The sequence below is a fragment of the Theropithecus gelada genome, chromosome 20, assembly GCF_003255815.1.
Source record: "Theropithecus gelada isolate Dixy chromosome 20, Tgel_1.0, whole genome shotgun sequence".
Classification (NCBI taxonomy): domain Eukaryota; kingdom Metazoa; phylum Chordata; class Mammalia; order Primates; family Cercopithecidae; genus Theropithecus; species Theropithecus gelada.
This window is the reverse complement of record NC_037688.1, coordinates 52,592,258-52,612,475: the sequence shown is the minus strand read 5'-3', so window position 1 is coordinate 52,612,475 and position 20,218 is coordinate 52,592,258. Positions and strand designations below refer to the sequence as shown.

The window sequence follows — 20,218 nt, the reverse complement described above, 5'->3', positions numbered from 1 at the left end:
CCAAGCCCAGCTAAATTTTTTGTATTTTTAGTAGAGACGGGGGTCTCACTGTGTTAGCCAGGATGTTCTCGATCTCCTGACCTCGTGATCCGCCCGTCTCGGCCTCCCAAAGTGTTGGGATTACAGGCTTGAGCCACCGCGCCCAGCCCAAAATGGAGTTTCTTATGTCTTCCTTTTCTTTTTTTTTTTTTTTTTTTTTTTTTGAGACAGAGTCTCGCTCTGTCGCCCAGGCTGGAGTGCAGTGGCGCGATCTCGGCTCACTGCAACCTCTGCCTCCCAGGTTCAAATGATTCTCCTGCCTCAGTCTCCCGATTAGCTGGGATTTCAGGTGTGCACCACCACGCCTGGCTAACTTTTGTATTTTCAGTAGAGACGGGGTTTCACCATGTTGGCCAGGCTGGTCTCAAACTCCTGACCTCAGGTGATACGCCCGCCTCAGCCTCCCAAAGTGCTGGGATTACAGGCAAGAGCCACTGCACCTGTCCGGAAGTACATACTCTTAGAATTTGAAGAAGGTTCAGTTTTTTTTGTTGTTTTATGTTCAGTACAGTGTTTTGTTGTTGTTTTACATTCAGTAGATGGCAGTAGATGGGTTTTTCTTCTTTCTTTCTTTTTTTTTTTTTATTGAGACAGGGCCTTGCTCTGTCACTCAGGCTGGAGTGCAGTGGGAAGATAGTGGCTCCCTGCAGCGTTGGCCTCTTGGGATCAAAGGATCCTCCTGCCTCAGTCTCCCAGGTGGCTGCAATTACAGGCCAGTACCAGCACGCCCAGCAGTGGTTCTTATTTATCCCTATTTTGTCTGAGCAAATGAATGCCTGTCCTGGGTGTGGGTGCTAGTGAGTTGGAAGATGAAGGGCATGGGCAGTGACCGTACAGCGCTCAGCCTGCAGGGAGCCTGGGGTGAGTCCAGCAGTACTGGAGTGCAGAACCACAGCAGATGTCCCTGTCCCTTCCAAGGGGTGGGAACAAAAGGTGACAGGGACAGAGATGACTGCTGGGGCAGGAGGCCCAAGAGTTGCTTTCTGTTTGGAGGGCTCCCCTTGCATCCCTCAGCAGTGTACCTGGGCTGGCCGATGGGACTGAGGCTGTGCTGGGCCCCTCCTTGTAGGAGGAACTCACTCTTCCTAGATCCTCCCTGCAGTGACCTGAGCAGAGGTGAAAGAGGTCTAGCTGGATGTGGTGGCTCACACCTGTAATCCCAGCACTTTGGGAGGCCCAGGGAGGTGGATCATGAGGTCAGGAAATTGAGACCACACTGAAACCCTGTCTCTACTTAAAATACAAAAAAAATTAGCCAGGCGCAGTGGTAGATGCCTGTAGTCCCAACTACTCAGGAGGCTGAGGCACGAGAATGGTGTGAACCCGGGAGGCGGAGCTTGCAGTGAGCCGAGATCGCGCCACTGCACTCCAACCTGGACAACGGAGTGAGACTCCATCTCGAAAGAAAGAAAGAAAGAAGTCTAGCGTGTGTACACATGGAACTCCAAGAGGACAGGAAAGAAACTGAGACAGAAAAAGATATGTGAAGAAATACCCCAAATTCTAAAATTTGGTGAAAGGCGTTAATTTACAGATTCAAGCAGCTTAGTGAACCTTAACAAGAATCAATGCAAAGAAAACCATAACCAATTACATCACAGTCAAACTGCTGGAAAACGAACTTAAAGAGAAAATACTGAAAGCAGACAGAGAAAGATGACACATTATAGTCCAGGAAACAACTGAATGGCATAACTTCCCATTAGAAACAACGGAGGCCAGGGCCGGGCGCTGTGGCCACGCCTGTAATCCCAGCACTGTGGGAGGCCAAGATGGGAGGATCAACAACAGCTTGATGGTTTCTAACAAGAGTTCTGGCGCGCACCACTACACCCACCTAATTTTTGAATTTTTTTTTGTAGAGACAGGGTTTCGCCATTTTGCTAAGCTGGTCTCCAAGTGCTGGCCTCAAGGGATCCGCCTGCCTTGGCCTCCCAAAGTGCTGGGATTACATGCGTGAGCCACTGCGCTCAGCCAGAATAACATTTTTTTCAAGCGCACACAATTTGTTCCCCAATACAGATCACATGCTGGACCATCAACCAAGGCTCAATTAATTTAAAACAGTTTAAATCTAGAGAATATGTTCTCTTTCATTAATTAATTAATTAATTAATTTTGAGACGGAGTTTTGCCTTTGTCTCCCAGGCTGCAGTGCAATGGCTCAATCTCGATTTGCTGCAACCTGTGCCTCCCCGGTTCAAATGATTCTCCTGCCTCTGCCTCCTGAGTAGCTGGGATTACAGGCACCCGCTACCACGCCCGGCTAATTTTTGTATTTTTAGTAGAGAGGGGATTTCACCGGTTGGCCAGGCTGACCTGGAACTCCTAACCTCATGATCCGCCCACCTTGGCTTCCCAAAGGGAATATGTTCTCTGACCACAATGAAATGAAGTTACATACCTATAACAATAAGATATCAGGCCGGGCACGGTGGTTCACGCCTGTAATGCCAGCACTTTGGGAGGCTGAGGTGGGTGGATCACGAGGTCAGGAGATTGAGACCATCCTGGCTAACATGGTGAAACCCCGTCTCTACTAAAAGTACAAAAATTAGCCAGGCGTGGTGGGGGGGCGCCTGTAGTCCCAGCTACTAGGGAGGCTGAGGCAGGAGAATAGTTTGAACCCAGAAGGCAGAGGTTGCAGTCAGCCGAGATCATGCTACTGCACTCCAGCCTGGGTGACAGAGAAAGACACAATATCAAAAAAAAAAAAAAAACAAAAACAAAATGTGGCACAAGTTTACAAACAGGTGGGAGAGGCTGGGTGCGGTGGCTCACACCTGTAATCACAGCACTTTGGGAGGCCGAGCTGGGTGGATCACCTGAGGTCGGGAGTTTGAGACCAGCCTGATCAACATGGAGAAACCCCGTCTCTACAAAAAATGCACAATTAGCCAGGGTGGTGGCGCATGCCTGTAATTCCAGCTACTGGGGAGGCTGAAGCAGTAGAATCACTTGAACCTGGGAGGCGGAGGTTGCAGTGAACTGAGATCATGCCATTGCACTCCAGCCTGGGCAAAAAAAGAGCGAAACTCTCTCTCAAAAAAACAAAAACAAAAACAAAAAAAACCAACCCTGGTCTCTACTAAAAATACAAAAATTAGCTGGGCATTGTGGTGTGCTCCTGTAGTCCCAGCTACTCTGGAGGCTGAGGCAGGAGAATTGCTTGAACCCAGGAGGCAGAAGTTGCAGTGAACTGAGATCCGGCCACTGCACTCCAGCCTGGGCAACGGAGCAAGACTCCGTCTCAAAAAAAAAAAAAAAAAAAAAAAAAAAATTAAGAAAATAATGAAAAGAGGAAAAACCAGGCCAGATGCCGTGGCTCACGCCTATAATCCTAGCACTTTGGGAGACTGAGGCGGGTGGATCACGAGGTCAGGAATTGGAGACCAGCCTGACCAACACGGTGAAACCCCGTCTCTACTAAAAATACAAACATTAGCCAGGCATGGTGGCAGGTGCCTGTAATCGCAGCTACTCAGGAGGCTGAGGCAGGAGAATCGCTTGAACCCGGGAGGTGGAGGTTGTAGTGGGTCGAGATCACGCCTTTGCACTCCAGCCTGGGTGACAGAGTGAGACTCCGTCCTAAATAAATAAACAAAAATTAAAACAAACAAACAAACAAAAAACAGGTGGGAGACCTCCATGTAGGGCAATGCCCTCCCTACATGAGTGTGACAGCCATAGGGCTGGGACAGAATTCGGCTGTCCTGACCCCCCCCCCCCCCCCGCTGTCCCACCCTGCAGGTGTCTTTTTGAGCACCTTCTACAAGGACCATCCAGCACATCCATAGGAATGTTCCAGAAATCCACGACTGTGCTCAGCCCTGATTCCTCATCCCACCTCATCCTCAGTCAGGCTCTGGGGCCCTCTAAGTGGTGACACCCCAAGAGTGAAGCCAGATAGACAGTTCCTGCTTTGGATGGAGGGAGCCTTTGCTCAGTTTGGCAGAGACCCAGACGCAGTTCCAGCGCTGGCCTCGGGGGTGCAGTATAGCCCCATGGACCACCGGAGCCCCTGGAGCCCAGCTGTGACTGGAGGTGATGCCACTCTGCACCTCCCTGGCTGGTCTTTGTATTAGTCATCTATGCTGCATAACAAATACCCAACAACTTTATGATATAAGCAGCACACGTTCATTATCTTCCAGATTCCATGGACAGGAGGCTGGGTGGGGCTTAGCAGGGTGCCTCTGACTCCGAGGCTCTCACAGGCTGTGGTCAAGGTGTCAGCCATGCTGAGGTTATCCCAAGGCTTGACTCGGGGAGGATGCACTTGTTTTTCTCTCCAGATAGAGACAGGGTCTCACTCTGTTGCCCAGCCTGGAGTGCGGTTGCAGTCTCAGCTCACTGCTCCCTCTGCCTCCCAGGTTCAAGCAATTCTAGTGCCTCAGCCTCCTGAGTAGCTGGGACTACAGGCGTGTCACACCCTACCAGTGTAATTTTTGTATTTTTGGTAGAGAAGGGGTTTCACCATGTTGGCTAGGCTGGTCTCAAACTCCTGACCTCAAGCGATCTGCCCACCTTGGCCAACCTAGGTGCTGGGATTACAGGTGTGAGCCTCTGCGCCAGGCCCACTTTTTTTGTTGTTTTTTTGAGATGGAGTTTTGCTCTGTTGCCCAGCCTGGAGAGCAGTGGCACAATCACCGCTCACTGCAGCCTCAACCTCCTGGGCTCTAGCAATCCTCCTGCCTCAGCCTCCTGCGGGTTCACTTCTAAGCCTACCTATGTTACTTTTGGCCAGAAACATCAGTTCCTTGTCATGGGGGCCTCTCCACAGGGCTGCTCACAACAGGGGAGCTGCTTCTCCCGGGAGGCGGAGGAGCAGCAGCAGCTGCAGTCTTTGGTGACCAGATCGTGAAGGTGATACCTGTCTCTTCTGCTGTGTCAGAAGTCAGTCACCAGGCGCGGCCCACACTCAAGGGGTAGGCATTACACAAGGCAGTGAACTGGGTTGTGCTTTTCTTGTTGAGTTATGAGGGTTCTTTTTTGTTTTGTTTTGAGACACCATCTCATTCTGTTGCCCAGGCTGAGTGCAGTGGTGCGATCACAGCTCAATCCAGCGTGGACCTCCTGGGCTCAAGCAATCTTCCCACCTCAGCCTCCCGGGTAGCTGGAAATACAGGCGCACACCAACACGCCCTGCTAATTTTTTATTTTCTATAGAGATGGGTTTCACTGTGTTGCCCAGGCTGGTCTCAAACTCCTGGGCTCAAGTGATTCTCCCACCTCTGCCTCCCACAGTGCTAAGAGTACAGGTGTGAACCATCCCATTGTGCCCGGCCAAGAGAGTTATTTATTTATTTATTGATACCCCCTCCTGGGGTCAAGCAATTCTTCTGCCTAAGCCTCCTAAGTAGCTGGGATTACAGGCACCTGCCACCATACCTGGGTAATTTTGTATTTTTAGTACAGATGGGGTTTCTCCATGTTGGTCAGGCTGGTCTCAAACTCCCAACCTCAGGTGATCCACCCGCCTCAGCCTCCCGAAGTTCTGGGATGACAGGCATGAGCCATCTCGTCCAGCCCAGCATAATTTTTTTCTTTTTCTTTTTTTTTGAGATGGAGTCTTGTTCTGTCACCCAGGCTGGAATGCAATGGCATGATCTCAGCTCACTGCAACCTCTGCCTCCCCGGTTCAAGGGATTCTCCTGCCTCACCCTCCCAAGTAGCTGGGATTACAGGTGCATGCCACCACGCCCAGCTAATTTTTAGTAGAGATGGGGTTTCACCATGTTGGTTAGGCTGGTCTTGCGCTCCTGACCCCGTGATCCACCCACCTTGGCCTCCCAAAGTGTTGGGATTACAGGCGTGATCACTACGCCCGGCCTCAGCATGTTTTTTTGTTTGTTTGTTTGTTTGTTTTGAGACGGAGTCTCACTCTGTTGCCCAGGCTGGAGTGCAGTGGCGCGATCTTGCTCACTGCAAGCTCCGCCTCCCGGGTTCACGCCATTCTCCTGCCTCAGCCTCCCAAGTAGCTGGGACTACAGGCGCCTGCCACCATGCCTGGCTAATTTTTTGTATTTTTAGTAGAGATGGGGTTTCACTGTGTTAGCCAGGATGGTCTCGATCTCCTGGCCTCATGATCCGCCCACCTTGGCCTCCCAAAGTGCTGGGATTACAGGCGTGAGCCACCGAGCCCGGCCAGCATGTTTTTAATGTGCAAAATAAAATACACGGAAATAAAAAGAAAAAAATGCCAGGCACAGTGGCTCACGCCTGTAATCCCAGCACTTTGGGAGGCCAAGGCGGGCGGATCACGAGGTCAGGATATCGAGACCATCCTGGCTAACACGGTGAAACCCCGTCTCCACTAAAAATACAAAAAATTATCCGGGCATGGTGGCAGGCGTCTGTAGTCCCAGCTACTCCGGAGCCTGAGGCTGGAGAATGGTGTGAGCCCGGGAGGCAGAGGTTGCAGTCAGTCAAGACGTTGCCACTGCACTCCAGCCTGGGCGACAGAGCGAGACTCCGTCTCAAAAAAAAAAAAAAAAAAAAGAAAAAAACTCTACTGAAATACCATTATCAAAATATCGTAGGCCAGGCCGGGCACAGTGGCTCACACCTATAATCCCAGCACTTTAGGAAGCTGCGGTGGGTGGATCGCCTGAGGTCAGGAGTTCAAGACCAGACTGGCCAACATGGTAAAAGCCTGTCTATACTAAAAATACAAAAAATTAGCTGGGTGTGGTGGCGAGCACCTGTAATCCCAGCTACTTGGGAGTCTGAGGCAGGAGAATTGCTTGAAACAGGAGGTGGGGGTTGCAGTGAGCCAAGATCATGGCATTGCTCTCCAGCCTAGGCGACAGAGTGAGACTATGTCTCATAAACAAACAAACAAACAAACAAAATACTTTAGGCCAAGTGCGGTGGCTCAGGCCTGTTTTCCTTGTTACTGGGGAGGCTGAGGCAGGATTGCTTGAGGCTGGGAGGTGAAGGCTGCAGTGAGCTATGACTGTACCACTGCCTTCCAGCACAGGTGACAGAACGAGACTCTTGCTAAAAAAACAAAAACAAAACATTAAACAATGTATGATATAATAATAACTGCTTTTTCCTTTTTGCAATAGATTTATTAGAATACAATTAACATATTATACACTTCACTCATATATTTTTTATTTATTTTTATTATTTTTTTGAAGAGACAGGGTCTTGCTATATTGCCCTGGCTAGTCTCAAACTCCTGGGCTCATGTGATTCTCCAGCCTCAGCTTCCCAAATTGTTGGGATAATAGGCCTGAGCCATAGAATCCAGCCTCTAAAAAGAAACAAAGCCACTTCTTTATACCATAGTACTGCAAATTTTAGCCAGAGCAACTAGACAAGAAAATAAAAGCATTCAGATTGGAAAGAAAGAACTGAAACCATCTCTATTCCAATATGACATGATTTTTTTTGAGGCAGAGTCTTGCTCTGTCACCCAGGCTGGAATACAATGGCACGATCTCGGCTCACTGCAACTTCCACCTCCTGGGTTCAAGCCATTCTCCTGCCTCAGCATCCCCAGTAGCTGGGATTACAGGCATGCACCACCATGCCCAGCTAATTTTTGTATTTTTAGTACAGACGGGGTTTTACCACATTGGCCAGGCTGGTCTTAAACTCTTGACCTTGTGATCTGCTCGCCTTGGCTTCTCAAAGTGCTGGGATTACAAACACGAGCCACCGTGCCCCGCTCCATATGACACAATCTTATACAAAGAAATTCCCAAGGAATTCACTAAAAAAACTAGTAGAACTAATAAATGCATTCGGCAGGCTTGCAGGATACAAGACCAATGCACAAAGCTCAATTGTTGGCCAGGCGCGGTGGCTCACGCCTGTAATCCCAGCACTTTGGGAGGCCAAGGCGGGTGGATCACCTGAGGCCACGAGTTTGAGACCAGCCTGGCCAACATGGCAAAAACCCGTCTCTACTAAAAATACAAAAAAACACCAGCCAGGTGTGGTGGCAAACACCTGTAGGAGCCTGAGGCAGGAGAATTGCTTGAACCTGGGAGGCAGAGGCTGCAGTGAGCAGAGATCATGCCATTACTGCACTCCAGCCTGGGCAGCAAGAGCGACACTCCGTCTAAAAGCAAACCAACCAGCCTCAATTGTACATTATACACTTGCAACGGACAATTTTAATAAGAAAACAATTCCATTCACATAGCAGCAAAAATAATGCAAGCTTTTTCAAGATTCATTAAGTTCCAGGAGTGGGAGACCTAACTATTTCAAACAGTAGCACACTGTGGTATCTACTCAATATTATCATACCTGTGAATTCTGTTGGTGACAAAGTCACAGGCCCTGCAACTATGACTGTGCCTTGTTTCTCATATCCACAACTGAATGAATTAGAGGAATGCAGCCACATCAGAGGCCATTTGAGAATAAAGGTCGGATTTTCCCCATTCAGATTCACAGACCAGGCTCACATGTGTAATCTCAGCACCTTGGGAAGCCAAGGCAGGAGGATTTCTTGATCCCAGGAGTTTGAGACCAGCATGGGCAACAGGGAGGCCCCATCTCTACAAAAAATTAAAATATTAGCTGGTTGTGGTGGCGCGGGTCTGTAGTCCGGCCTACTTGTCCTGGCCACAGGGCCAGCGTCTCTGGAGCGCCTCCTCCCGCCCTGGGGCTCCCGTGGGAATTTCACCCTCCATTGGAGGCAGCTCAGACCAGGGCTTCTAGACCTCCTTTTGGTCCGTGAATTTATTTATTTTTGAGACAGTGTCTTGCTCTATTGCCCAGGCTGGAGTGCAGCGGTGCAGTCACAGCTCACTGCAGCCTCAACCTCCTGGGCTCAAGCGATCCTCCCGCCTCAGCTTCCCGAGTGGGCCTTCCTCCGCGGGAAAGCGTTAAAATGATAGTTAACAGTTGCGTCGGTATAAAGACGAATGCAATTCGAGAGGGATTCGTTATTATTTTCTGTTTTTTCTTCAATTTTAACAGAAATTGGCGTTGAACATTTCCACGCGCCCCGTGAGCGCCGGGCCACGGGGGTCTGGGGCGGCGGCGGGCTGCGGATAGCATCGGCGCGGGGGCTCCGGGGCGGGCGGGGGCGGGTCTGTGGCCGGCACCGCCCTCCGCGCCCGCTCCTCGCGCTCGCAGCGGCCCGCGGGCCGGGCGTCATGGGCGGCCTCTTCTGGCGCTCCGCGCTGCGGGGGCTGCGCCGCGGCCCGCGGGCCCCGGACCCGAGCCTGCTCGTGCGCCCCAGCTCGGGTGAGTGGGGCCGCGCGCCCCGGCGGGTACGCGGGGGACGGAGGGGGCGCGCGCCGCTCGGCCTTTGTCCGCGCACGTGCGGATCGGGGTCCGACTCCCCCAGAGGCCTCGGGGCGCGGGCTGCGGGGTCCGCCCGAGTTGGGGAAGGCGCCGGCTTGCACCCCCGCGCCCCTCCAGGGCCCGCCCGGCTCTGCGGCCCCTTCTCGCCTCCCCAGGCCCCAGGCTGCAGGCGCCCGGCGAGTTGGCAGCCTGGGTGGATCCGGGGAGACCGAGGGCCCGGGAGCCCAAGGAGGGCAGAGGCCGGCGGCAGCGCTGGGCGGTGAGGCGGCTCCCGGCCGGGGTGGGGGTGGGGAGCCGCTCCGCTGGGGCGTTCGCTGAAGGCCAGGTTAGGCCAGAATCTGACTGGGACGCCAGGCGCTAAGTCCCCGGCCCCACCGCCACCCGGCCCCCCCAGCTGCCACCTCACAGGACGATCCATGTCCCAGGGCTCCCTCCATCGGCTCTGAAAAGTGAGCCGCCGCCTCCGATCCCCGCACCAGCCGCAGCAGAACCCCAGGCTACACAGGGCGCCCTGTGAACTGCGTTTTGGGGGAACAAACCAACCAGGGGGTCTTCCTCCCATGGGCCTCAGCCGCCTGCTGGGGTTAACTTTTCCTCTTGGCCTGGCGGGGCCCCTTTGGCTCTGTCCAGCCTCTTTGTGGGACATACAGGGTCTGGGCTCGTCTGGAAACCAGGGACCCGATGCGGAGGGTAGCTTGGCTCTGGAGCAGCCTGGGACTCTGGGAGGGTGAGGACGACTTCTGTCTCCCTGGCAGCGTCCCCTCCAGTGGAGGACGGCTGGGGCGGAGCTCAGTGCTGACCCTGGGTCTGGAAGCGGCAGGCCTTGAAACTCCACAGCAGCACAGACCCCGTCTCCTGGCTCCGGCAGGAACCCTGCTACCTTCCCTCTTCAATCTTCAGGCCCCTTTTGTCCGTGTTTCCAGGGCTCACCGGTGGGGAAAGTGTGTTTCTCCCTGGTTTCCTGCCACTCCTTCACCTCAAGCACAGGGTGGGCTCTGGGTTCCTCTTCACGTGGAAAGTCTGGGCTTCAGACCATGTCTGTCCTCATCCAGAAGGGCTGGAGTCAAAAGTGAGGCTGGAGCTTTGCCAGATCTCCATACTTCCCTGCGGCCACTGAGCTGGGCTGTGCCTCTGGGGACCCCGGGTGGTCCCCGAGCTGGGCTGTGCCTCCGTGGACCTCGGGGTGGTCCCCGAGCTGGGCTGTGCCTCCGTGGACCTCGGGGTAGTCCCCGAGCTGGGCTGTGCCTCCGTGGACCTCGGGGTGGTCCCCGAGCTGAGCTGTGCCTCCGGGGACCTCGGGGTGGTCCCCGAGCTGGGCTGTGCCTCCCTGGACCTCGGGGTGGTCCCCGAGCTGGGCTGTGCCTCCGTGGACCTCGGGGTGGTCCCCGAGCTGGGCTGTGCCTCCGGGGACCTCGGGGTGGTCCCTGAGCTGGGCTGTGCCTCCGGGGACCTCGGGGTGGTCCCTGAGCTGGGCTGTGCCTCCCTGGACCTCGGGGTGGTCCCTGAGCTGGGCTGTGCCTCTATGGACCTTGGGGTGGTGATCCCTGAGCTGGACAGTGTCTCCCTGGACCTCCGGGTGACCGCGCCATCTCAGGCAGCCTCTGCCTCTGCTGGGAGAAGCCATGGCCCCTGGGAGAGGCTAGAAGCCCTGGGGACACATTGTTTTGGGTGTCCCTGACAGGGACTATGATGGGAGCATTTCTGGCTATGGGCACCATCCTTGTCCATTCCAGAGGGCTCTGCATAGTGGCAGACACCCTGAAGCCTGGTGACGCCCGGGCTCTGGCAGGGAAACCCGGGTCGTGGGGATGTGAAAGGGTGAGGTGTCAGTGTCCCGACCCCTTGCCTTTTAAAGGAGGGCCCTCCTGGACCCGGGAACGGACCCTGGTGGCGGTGAAGCCAGATGGGGTGCAACGGCGGCTCGTTGGGGACGTGATCCAGCGCTTTGAGAGGCGGGGCTTCACGCTGGTGGGGATGAAGATGCTGCAGGTAGTGGGGCTCTGGGCTTGTGGGTATCCCCGGGGGGACAGGGTTGGGGGATCCTTCTCAGCCTTTTCACATCCCAGCCAGTGTCAGGGTAGGGCCTGGCTTTGGCAGTTGAAGGGGCAGGAGGGATCTGTTCTGCAGTGGGGGTGCTGCCCATGCTGGTGTTATCTGGTCAGGGCATCACAGCTGCTGCGCTAGTGCCCAGTTTACTCTCTGTGGCTCCTCCTCCTTCCCTCAATGCCACCCAGGCACCAGAGAGCGTCCTTGCCGAGCACTACCAGGACCTGCGGAGGAAGCCCTTCTACCCTGCCCTCATCCGCTACATGAGCTCTGGGCCCATGGTGGCCATGGTACGGCAGGGCAGGGGTGGTGGGAGGGCCTGGCGGTGTGTCTTCCCCCCAGCAAAGGCAGGGGCCCTGGATTGGGCGCAGGGCCCTTGGTGTTCCCACTTCTTCCCAACCATTATCTCGCGCTGCAGGTCTGGGAAGGGTACAATGTCGTCCGCGCCTCCAGGGCCATGATTGGACACACTGATTCGGCTGAGGCTGCCCCAGGAACCATAAGGGGTGACTTCAGCGTGCACATCAGCAGGTACGGGGGGTCCTGACACACAGGGCTGCTGCTGGGGACGAGGAGGACCAGCACTTGGGGTGGTGGCAGATCCACGAGACCTGGGTGTCTTGCTGTGCTGGGTTGAAGCCAGGTGGAACATGACAGCTCACATTGGTGAGAGCGGTGTTCTCCCAGACCCTCCTGCACACAGGGCAATGAGGCGTTCCCTTCGTGTTGTATGTACCGTGCCATCATTGCCTGACACCCCAAGGGGTTGGCACGGGGCAACTTGGGGGGAAATGAGGCTCCCAAAAGCTGGGGTCTGGGCGGGTCCACGAGGCTGTAACAGGCTGAGGCCATGCTGGAACCCGGTTTCCCAGCTCCACTATTACTCCTTCCCTGTCTGCAGTCACAGGCTTGCTCCCCTAGACAGAGGGCAACAGGGGAGCAACAGATGGTCCCTGGGACTCCTCAGGGTGCACATGAAGCCTGAGCCTCACCTTGCTCCTGTCACTGGCACAGGAATGTCATCCACGCCAGCGACTCCGTGGAGGGGGCCCAGCGGGAGATCCAGCTGTGGTTCCAGAGCAGTGAGCTGGTGAGCTGGGCAGACGGGGGCCAGCACAGCAGCATCCACTCAGCCTGAGGCTCAAGCTGCCCTTACCACCCCAGCCTCCACGCAGGTACAACTACCTCTGTCAACAAGAACCCACGGCCACATCCATCCCTGCCTATCCCACACCACTTACTTCCCTGTTCACCTCTGCCCCAGCCCAGCCCAGCGGAGTTTCAGCCACCAACTTCAGTGCCTTTCTGTACCCCAAGCCAGCACAAGATTGGACCAATCCGTTTTGCACCAAAGTGCCAGACAGCCTTTGTGGTGGGGGGGGTCTTCGCAAGTTATCCTAACCTTTCCTCCAAAGGGGAGGCATTAAAATTCACTGTGCCCAGCACATGGGTGGTACATTAATTATGACTTCCGCCAACTGAGGTAGAAATGACGCTTTTATGCAAGTTGTAAAGAGTTGAAGAGTAAAGATGAAGTTTTGCACACCTAGTTCTATAACGTTGTTGGATGTATGAGCCAGGCGGGGATCCAGAGACCACCAGCCTGCAATCCCGGGGAACCCAAGCTGGGCGCGAGCCGGTGCCGTCTGATCCCGCCAAAGAAGGAGCTGCCTTCCCTGGGAAGGGGCAGAAAGGGGCCGGCGGGCTGACACCATCCAGCGCAAAAAGGGCCTGGCAGCCTTTACTGTGGCGGTGGCGGCTCCATCGCGCCCCTGAAGCCGCTGGCCCGCGGGTATGTCCAGTCCAGGAGCGGCCCTGCGTGTTTCTCCCCCGTGACCGTGGCGGGCTCCCCTCTTCCAACAGTGGTACAGGCGGGGCGCCCCGTCCTGGGTTCGCGGCACAGCCCCGCCCGGGCCGCCTCCCGGGTTCAAGGGATTCTCCTGCCTGAGCCTTCCGAGTAGCCCGGATTACACAGGCACCTGCCACAACGCCCGGCTAATTTTTGTATTTTGATAGTAGAGACGGGGTTTCACCATGTTGTCCAGGATGGTCTCGAACTCCCGACCTCGTGATCCGCCCGCCTCGGCCTCCCAATGTGCTGGGATGACAGGCGTGAGCCACCCCGCCCGGCCCCGGACCATTCTTTATTGGCCTCAAAACGGGTCATTTTGGGAAGCGGCGCAGGGCAGGCCGCGCTCCCCATGGTGTTTACGGGGATGCGAACGGGGGCCCAGAGGCTGCGAGCCCGGCCTGGACCCAAGAGCCACGGGTATCCCACAAGTTCCGCAGGCTCCGAACGCGGCGCTCACGCCGAATACCTGTGAAAAAGACTCGGGGAGGGGACACGCAGAACGCCGGACTTCCGCCGCGGGAACCGCCCCCCCCCCACTGCGCCTGCACCTCGCGCGCTGACTTCCAGTCCCAGCAGCCCGCGCGCGGGGGCGGGGCGTCCGGGGAGTGGGGCGGGGCTCCCGGTTCCAGGAGCGTTCGCCGCTTCGCGCGGGGTCCCGGAGGCCAAGGCAGATCCCGCCCGCTGTCCCCGCAGTCCTCGCCGCGAGCGTCATGGCCCAGCCGCCGCCCGACGTGGAGGGGGACGACTGTCTCCCCGCGTACCGTCACCTCTTCTGCCCGGACCTGCTGCGGTGAGCGGGGCCCGGGGAGCGGGCGCAGCCTCGGTGCGGCGTCCGGTCCGCGGGCGCGGGCGCCCCCACGTGGTTCCCGTAGCGCCGAGAGGGCCGGCAGGGTCCGCACCGAGGGCTCGTGTGTTAGGAAACCTGTCTCGCCTGGCTCCTTTCTCTTTTTTTTCTTTTTTCTTTTTTCTTTGAGACGCAGCCTCGCTCTGTCGCCCAGGCTGGAGTGCAGTGGCGCGATCTTGGCTCACTGCAGTCTCCGCCTCCTGGGTTCAAGCGATTCTCCTGCCTCAGCCCGGCTAATTTTTTGTATTTTTAGTAGAGGTGGGGTCTCACTATGTTGGTCAGGCTTGTCTTGAACTCCTGACCTCAGGTGATCCACCCGCCTCGGCTTCCCAAAGTGCTGGAATTTACAGGCGTGAGCCACCGTGCCCGGCCCAACCTGGCTTCGTCTTTCTTAACATAAAATTTTAGGTTGAAATCATTTTTCCGAAGACCCAGAAGGCCCAGGAATGCCGGGTTTTGCCCAGCAGCTCTTCATTTTCCTGCAAACGCCTTGGTGTTCACATGGGAAGGCAGCCCGGGTAAAGGTCGAAGTCCTCCCTCACTCGGCCAATGGGCGGATCCTTTTTTTTCTTTCCTTTTCTTTTTTTCAATTTGCAACATGTTCAAGTTTTTATTACAAATGTGATCTTTTGCCAGGAGCAGTGGCTCACGCCTGTAATCCCAGCGCTTTGGGAGGCCGAGGTGGGCAGATCACCTGAGGTCAGGAGTTCGAGAACAGCCTGGCCAACATGGTGAAACCCAGCCTCTGCTAAAAATACAAAAAGTTAGCTGGGTGTGGTGGTGCACACCTGTAATCCCAGCTACTTGGGAGGCTGAGGCAGGAGAATCGCTTGAACCTGGGAGGTGGAGGTTGCAGTGAGCCGAGATCGCGCCATTGCACTCCAGCCTGGGCAACAAGAGTGAAACTCCATCTCAAAAAAAAAAGAAAAGAAAAAAAGTTTTAAGTTATGTTCTCCAAGGAAAGGTATTGACATTTCTTTTTGAGTGTTCTGCAAAGTAAAAAAAAAAAAAAATTTTTTTTGGAACGGAGTCTCACTCTGGGTTCAAGCAATTCTCCTGCCTCAGCCTCCCAATTCTGCTTCAGTCTCAGTGCGCCCAAGTGGGACTGTAGGCACACGCCACCACGCTGGGCTAATTGTATTTCTAGTAGAGATGAGGTTTCACCATGTTGATCAGGCTGGTCTAGAACTCCTGACTTCAGATGATCCACCTGCCTCAGCCTCCCAAAGTGCTGGGATTACAGGAGTGAGACACTGCGCCTGGCCCAAAAGTAATCTTTAATCATTAAGAATAGGAAAGGCAACTTAGAGCTCTGCCCATCCATCTGGTACAATTTGTGCCAGTCATACCGATTAGTACACATTTAATATGTACAAGAAAATCTCTAATAAGGCCGGGCGCGGTGGCTCAAGCCTGTAATCCCAGCACTTTGGGAGGCCGAGACGGGCGGATGGTCAGGAGATGGAGACCATCCTGGCTAACACGGTGAAACCCCGCCTCTACTAAAAAATACAAAAAACTAGCCGGGCGAGGTGGCGGGCACCTGCAGTCCCAGCTACTCGGGAGGCTGAGGCAGGAGAATGGCGTAAAGCCGGGAGGCGGAGCTTGCAGTGAGCTGAGATCCGGCCACTGCACTCCAGCCTGGGCCACAGAGCGAGACTCCGTCTCAAAAAAAAAAAAAAAAAAAAAAGAAAATCTCTAGTAAATAAAAAAGCCATATTATCCTGACCTAGCTCACTGAATCTCAGGAATCATCTTTGACATTCATGCCATGCAGGGCTTAGGAGAGAGGAAACGATAACCTCTATCTTGTTTAAACCAGGGTTATTTTTTCTATCTTGTATCTACTTCTGTCAATTTCTGTCGAAATACTTACTGCAACCTCCGCCTCCTGGGTTCAAGCAATTCTGCTGCCTCAGCCCGGCTAATTTTTTGTATTTTTAGTAGAGATGGGGTCTCACCATGTTGGTCAGGCTTGTCTTGAACTCCTGACCTCAGGTGATCCACCCACCTCGGCTTCCCAAAGTGCTGGGATTTACAGGCATGAGCCTGTACACCAAAATACTCTTTCCCCCACTGCACTTTGCAAGTTTGTGTCAGCACAAGTTCAAGACCAGCCTGGGCAACAAAACAATACCCCTCTCTAGAAAAAGTAGAAGAAAAAGCTACTGGGCATGATGGCATGCACCTGTAGTCCCTGAAGCAGGAGGATTCTTCTAGCCTGGGAGGTCAAGGCAGCAGTGAGCCGTGGTGGTGCCACTGCACTCCAGCCTGGATGACGTAGCAAGAATTAGTTTCAAAATAAATATATAAAAGACTATAATTTTATGAATTTTCATTTTATTTATTTATTTTGAGACTGTGTTTCGTTCTTGTTGCCCAGGCTGGAGTACAATGGCGTGATTTCGGCTTACCATAACCTCTGCCTCCCGGGTTCAAGCGATTCTCCTGCCTCAGCCTCCTGAGTAGCTGGGATTACAGGCATGCGCCAGCATGCCTGGCTAATTTTTTGTATTTTTAGTAGAGACGGGGTTTCTCCATGTTGGTCAGGCTGGTCTCAAACTCCCGACCTCAGGTGATCCGCCCGCCTTCGCCTCCTAAAGTGCTGTGATTATAGGCGTTAGCCATGGCGCCCGAATTTTCATTTTAAATCATTGCCATATAGCAATATGGGGGGTGTATTTTTTTTTTTTTTTTTTTTTTTGAGACGGAGTCTCGCTGTGTCTCCCAGGCTGGAGTGCAGTGGCGTGATCTCCTCACTGCAAGCTCCGCCTCCCGGGTTCACGCCATTCTCCCGCCTCAGCCTCCCAAGTAGCTGAGACTACAGGCGCCCGCCACCACGCCCGGCTAGTTTTTTGTATTTTTAGTAGAGACGGGGTTTCACCATGTTAGCCAGGATAGTCTCGATCTCCTGACCTCGTGATCCACCCGCCTCGGCCTCCCAAAGTGCTGGGATTACAGGCTTGAGCCATGGGGGGTGTATTTTAACAGGGCTCTTTTATTTTTTACTTATCTTAATTTAATTTTATTTATATATATATTTTGAGACGGAGTCTCACTCTTTTGCCCAGGCTGGAGTGCAGTGGTGTGATCTCCACTCACTGCAACCTCTGCCTCCTGGGTTCAAACGATTCTCCTGCCTCAGCCTCCCAAGTAGCTGGGACTACAGGCACCCACTACCACGCCCGGCTAATTTTTCTATTTTTAGTAGAGACAGGGTTTCACCATATTGGCCAAGCTGGTCTCGAACTCCTGACCTTGTGGCCCGCCCACCTTGGCCTTCCAAAGTGCTGGGAGCCACCCGTCTGGCCCAACAGGGCTCTTCTAACGGAGCCTACTCTTTTACTCTCAGGGACAAAGTGGCCTTCATCACAGGTGGCGGCTCTGGGATTGGGTTCCGGATTGCTGAGATTTTCATGCGGTGAGACTGCTTTGTGTCCCCTCCCTGCTCCCCGCTTCTCCCTGCCTGGGCCCTGCTGGATGCTGGACCCCTGGAAAGATGCTGGTGGGAGGTAGAAGTCCCCTGCTCATCCACCTGACAGGATCCAGGTGCCTGCCAGAGGGACTGGGGAGGGGTCGAGGATTGCCCTGGGGGGAGTCAGGACTTCGGGGCTCCTACAGGTCAATGGAGATTGTGTGGCTCTGGTCTGGGGCCTGCTGGGACCTCGAGAGTCAGGGCTGTGTCAGGTCCCAGTGCTGGCGCCCGGCAGGGCACATTTTTTCTTGGGACACAATTCTGTGGCTTCAGGCCGGGGTCAGCAACGTATCCCACCTGACAGCGGCTAGAGTTAGGCTGAGGTGGGAGAGAGGGACTCCTTTTCGGTTCCCCTGAGGCTCCTGCTTTTCAGACCAGAAAGATGAGGCCCACAGGAAGAGATTTGGCCTTTCCACTGGTGGCTCTGTGCTCGGGGCGTCTGAGGACCGAACGGGGCATTGCGGCTCCAGTGGGGCCTGCCTAGCAGGGGTAGTCGCCTTTGTGGCTGTTGTGGGGAAGCAACTCCCAAACCAGAAGAGCGGAGAAATCAAAGAACAAGGCAGACAGATCCCGTTTGTCCCTGTGAGGTGATTTTATTGGGGAATTTATGGGCAGAAGCTTAGTCGGGTGGCTGCGAGACATGTGGGTGGCTGTGAGACAGGTGTCTCCAAGCTGTTACCCCCAGGCCCAGGGCTTCTGTACCACAGGGAAAGGGTCTTGCTTCAGAGGGAGTGTGTAGGAATTTGTTGAAGATAACATCAAGATTGTTTTGACCTAAAGGCAGGACTTATCTTTGTGCTGTTCTGCAAGAACAGTAGATAAGCTGGAAATTGGAAATCATAGCGGCCTTCCTGGAACCGGGGTCCCTAGAGGCCAACGTGGTGGATTTGCATCCATGTGGTCAGGAAGGGGAGCAGGGAGCACCCCGCTTCAGAACGGTCTTCCACGCCAGCCCCACAGGGAGAAGAGGGTGGAGGATGTGGGCCCAGCAGGCTGGGCCTCTGTGGCTCACAGCAGTCTCTGTACCTGGTGTTTGGGGCAGGGCTGGCAGGCCTGTGCGGTGGGATGTCCCATGCCAGAAACCCCAGGGTGGGCACCACCTGAGGTCCCTCCAGAGTTGTTCAGTCCTGTTCACGCCCCGTGCCCTCTGCCAGCTGGGCCTTCAGCCCTGGACTGGTACTTCCGCCCGAGAGACTCCTGCCCAGGAGCCGGGCAGACGCCCCCTGGGAGTGCGGCTCGCCTGCACTGTCCTCACACCTGCTTCTGGTTTTGTAGGCACGGCTGTCACACGGTGATCGCCAGCAGGAGCCTGCCACGAGTGCTGATGGTGAGAGGACCTCTCCCGTGGTCCCCTGTGCGGGTGGCTGTGGGGGTGCTGGGCCTGGGCCAGGAGGGTCCAGAGGCTAAGGGGATGTTGGCACCAACATTTTTTTTGTTTTTGAGACGGGAGTCTTGCTCTGTCGCCCAGGCTGAAGTGTGGTGGTGCGATCTCGGCTCACTGCAGCCTCTGCCGCCCAGGTTCACGCCATTCTCCTGCCTCAGCCTCTGGAGTAGCTGGGACTACAGACGCCCACCACCGCACCTGGCTAAATTTTGTATTTTTTTGGTAGAGATGGGGTTTCACCATGTTGACCACCATGGTCTCGAACTCCTGACCTCAGGTGATCCGCCCACCTCAGCCTCCCAAAGTGCTGGGATCACAGGCGTGAGCCACCGTGCCCAGCCGGCACCAAAACTTGCACTTCTAAATATGGAGCTTCAGTGTAAATGGCTAACCAGAGACATCTTTGACTTTTTACAAATCTAGTTATTGGGTCCCGGGAGGGACCTTCCTGTTTGGTGGTAACGTGGCCCCAAGAAAGATCTCTGGGCTCACCTGGGTTATTTAGGTGGTCCGTGCATCCCACCTACCGGAGCCCTCAACCTGTGAGGAGAGTCTCACCTGTGCCACTGGTCTGCGGCAGGGGCAGGACATGGGTGACGGTGGCCTGGAGGGCGATGCAGAGAGAGGATTCTAGGACGGGTGGCGGTGTGGGGAGAGTGTGGCAGGTCCCCACAAACATCTGCCAGGTCCGTGGGTACTTGCAGGCTGTGCTTCCCCAGAGTGGGGCCCCGCAGCAAACCCAGGGTTCCAGTGGAACCCGGACGCATTGTCCTCTGCAGACTCCAAAGGCCTTTTCTCCAGGCCGGGGCTGCAGGGCTGCTGTCTGCCTCTTTACCTGGGCTTCTAGGCCGCCAGGAAGCTGGCTGGGGCCACTGGCCGGCGCTGCCTCCCTCTCTGTATGGACGTCCGAGCACCCCCAGCTGTGATGGCTGCCGTGGACCAGGCTCTGAAGGAGTTTGGCAGAATTGACATTCTCATTAACTGTGAGTCGGTGCTGAGTGAGGGTGGTGGCTTCTCACAGGTTGGTGGTACCGATTGGAGGCCCTAGAACTCTGGTCCTGGGGTGGGGACTGTGCCGGGGAACCTAGCTGCCTGCGCTGGGGTGGGCTGTAACCCATCCATGTACCTGAGGCCCAGACTCAGGCTCCGGGCCTCTGTCTCCAGCCCTCTGTCTCCGGCCCTCTGTCTCCCGGCCTCTGTCTCTGGGCCTCTGTCTCCGGGCCTCTGTCTCCCGGCCTCTGTCTCCGGGCCTCTGTCTCCCGGCCTCTGTCTCTGGCCCTCTGTCTCCCGGCCTCTGCCTCC

At 55.2% G+C, this 20,218-nt stretch overlaps 2 protein-coding genes across 10 annotated transcripts in view; both read left to right on the top strand.

Annotated features, from left to right (window-relative positions):
* The first annotated feature begins 8,682 nt into the window (after positions 1 to 8,682).
* On the top strand, positions 8,683 to 12,908 carry NME4 (NME/NM23 nucleoside diphosphate kinase 4). 8 transcript variants are annotated; one of them, XM_025370478.1, is made up of 6 exons: positions 9,134 to 9,255; positions 10,071 to 10,247; positions 11,171 to 11,304; positions 11,550 to 11,651; positions 11,780 to 11,892; positions 12,376 to 12,908. In XM_025370478.1, the coding sequence occupies exons 3-6, from the start codon at positions 11,290 to 11,292 to the stop codon at positions 12,497 to 12,499; spliced, it is 354 nt and encodes a 117-aa protein (XP_025226263.1). In that variant the 5' UTR covers positions 9,134 to 9,255; positions 10,071 to 10,247; positions 11,171 to 11,289; the 3' UTR covers positions 12,500 to 12,908. The 8 variants fall into 8 exon arrangements, with proteins under 8 accessions (XP_025226259.1, XP_025226263.1, XP_025226262.1 ...); XM_025370477.1 differs by having other exon boundaries at positions 10,071 to 10,256; XM_025370474.1 differs by lacking the exons at positions 9,134 to 9,255; positions 10,071 to 10,247 and adding an exon at positions 8,683 to 9,015.
* A 909-nt stretch (positions 12,909 to 13,817) lies between these two features.
* DECR2 (2,4-dienoyl-CoA reductase 2) overlaps positions 13,818 to 20,218 on the top strand; it is a 10,866-nt gene continuing 4,465 nt past the window's right edge. Inside the window, exons 1-4 of one of the 2 annotated variants that reach the window (XM_025370470.1) lie at positions 13,818 to 14,003; positions 17,410 to 17,478; positions 18,808 to 18,859; positions 19,764 to 19,899. In XM_025370470.1, coding sequence (XP_025226255.1) covers positions 13,924 to 14,003; positions 17,410 to 17,478; positions 18,808 to 18,859; positions 19,764 to 19,899 — 337 coding nt within the window. In that variant the 5' untranslated portion in view covers positions 13,818 to 13,923. Of the gene's footprint in view, positions 14,004 to 17,409; positions 17,479 to 18,578; positions 18,860 to 19,763; positions 19,900 to 20,218 lie in introns of those variants that run through there. The other variant, XM_025370469.1, reaches the window with a different exon arrangement.

Excerpts from the sequence above, each read along its gene's own strand:
- NME4 (XM_025370471.1), top strand. The coding sequence starts at position 11,002 with ATGATGGGAGCATTTCTGGCTATGGGCACCATCCTTGTCCATTCCAGA. Across the intron at positions 11,652-11,779 it reads CTGGGCCCATGGTGGCCATG|GTCTGGGAAGGGTACAATGT; the intron begins GTACGGCAGGGC and ends CTCGCGCTGCAG. Across the intron at positions 11,893-12,375 it reads TTCAGCGTGCACATCAGCAG|GAATGTCATCCACGCCAGCG; the intron begins GTACGGGGGGTC and ends TCACTGGCACAG.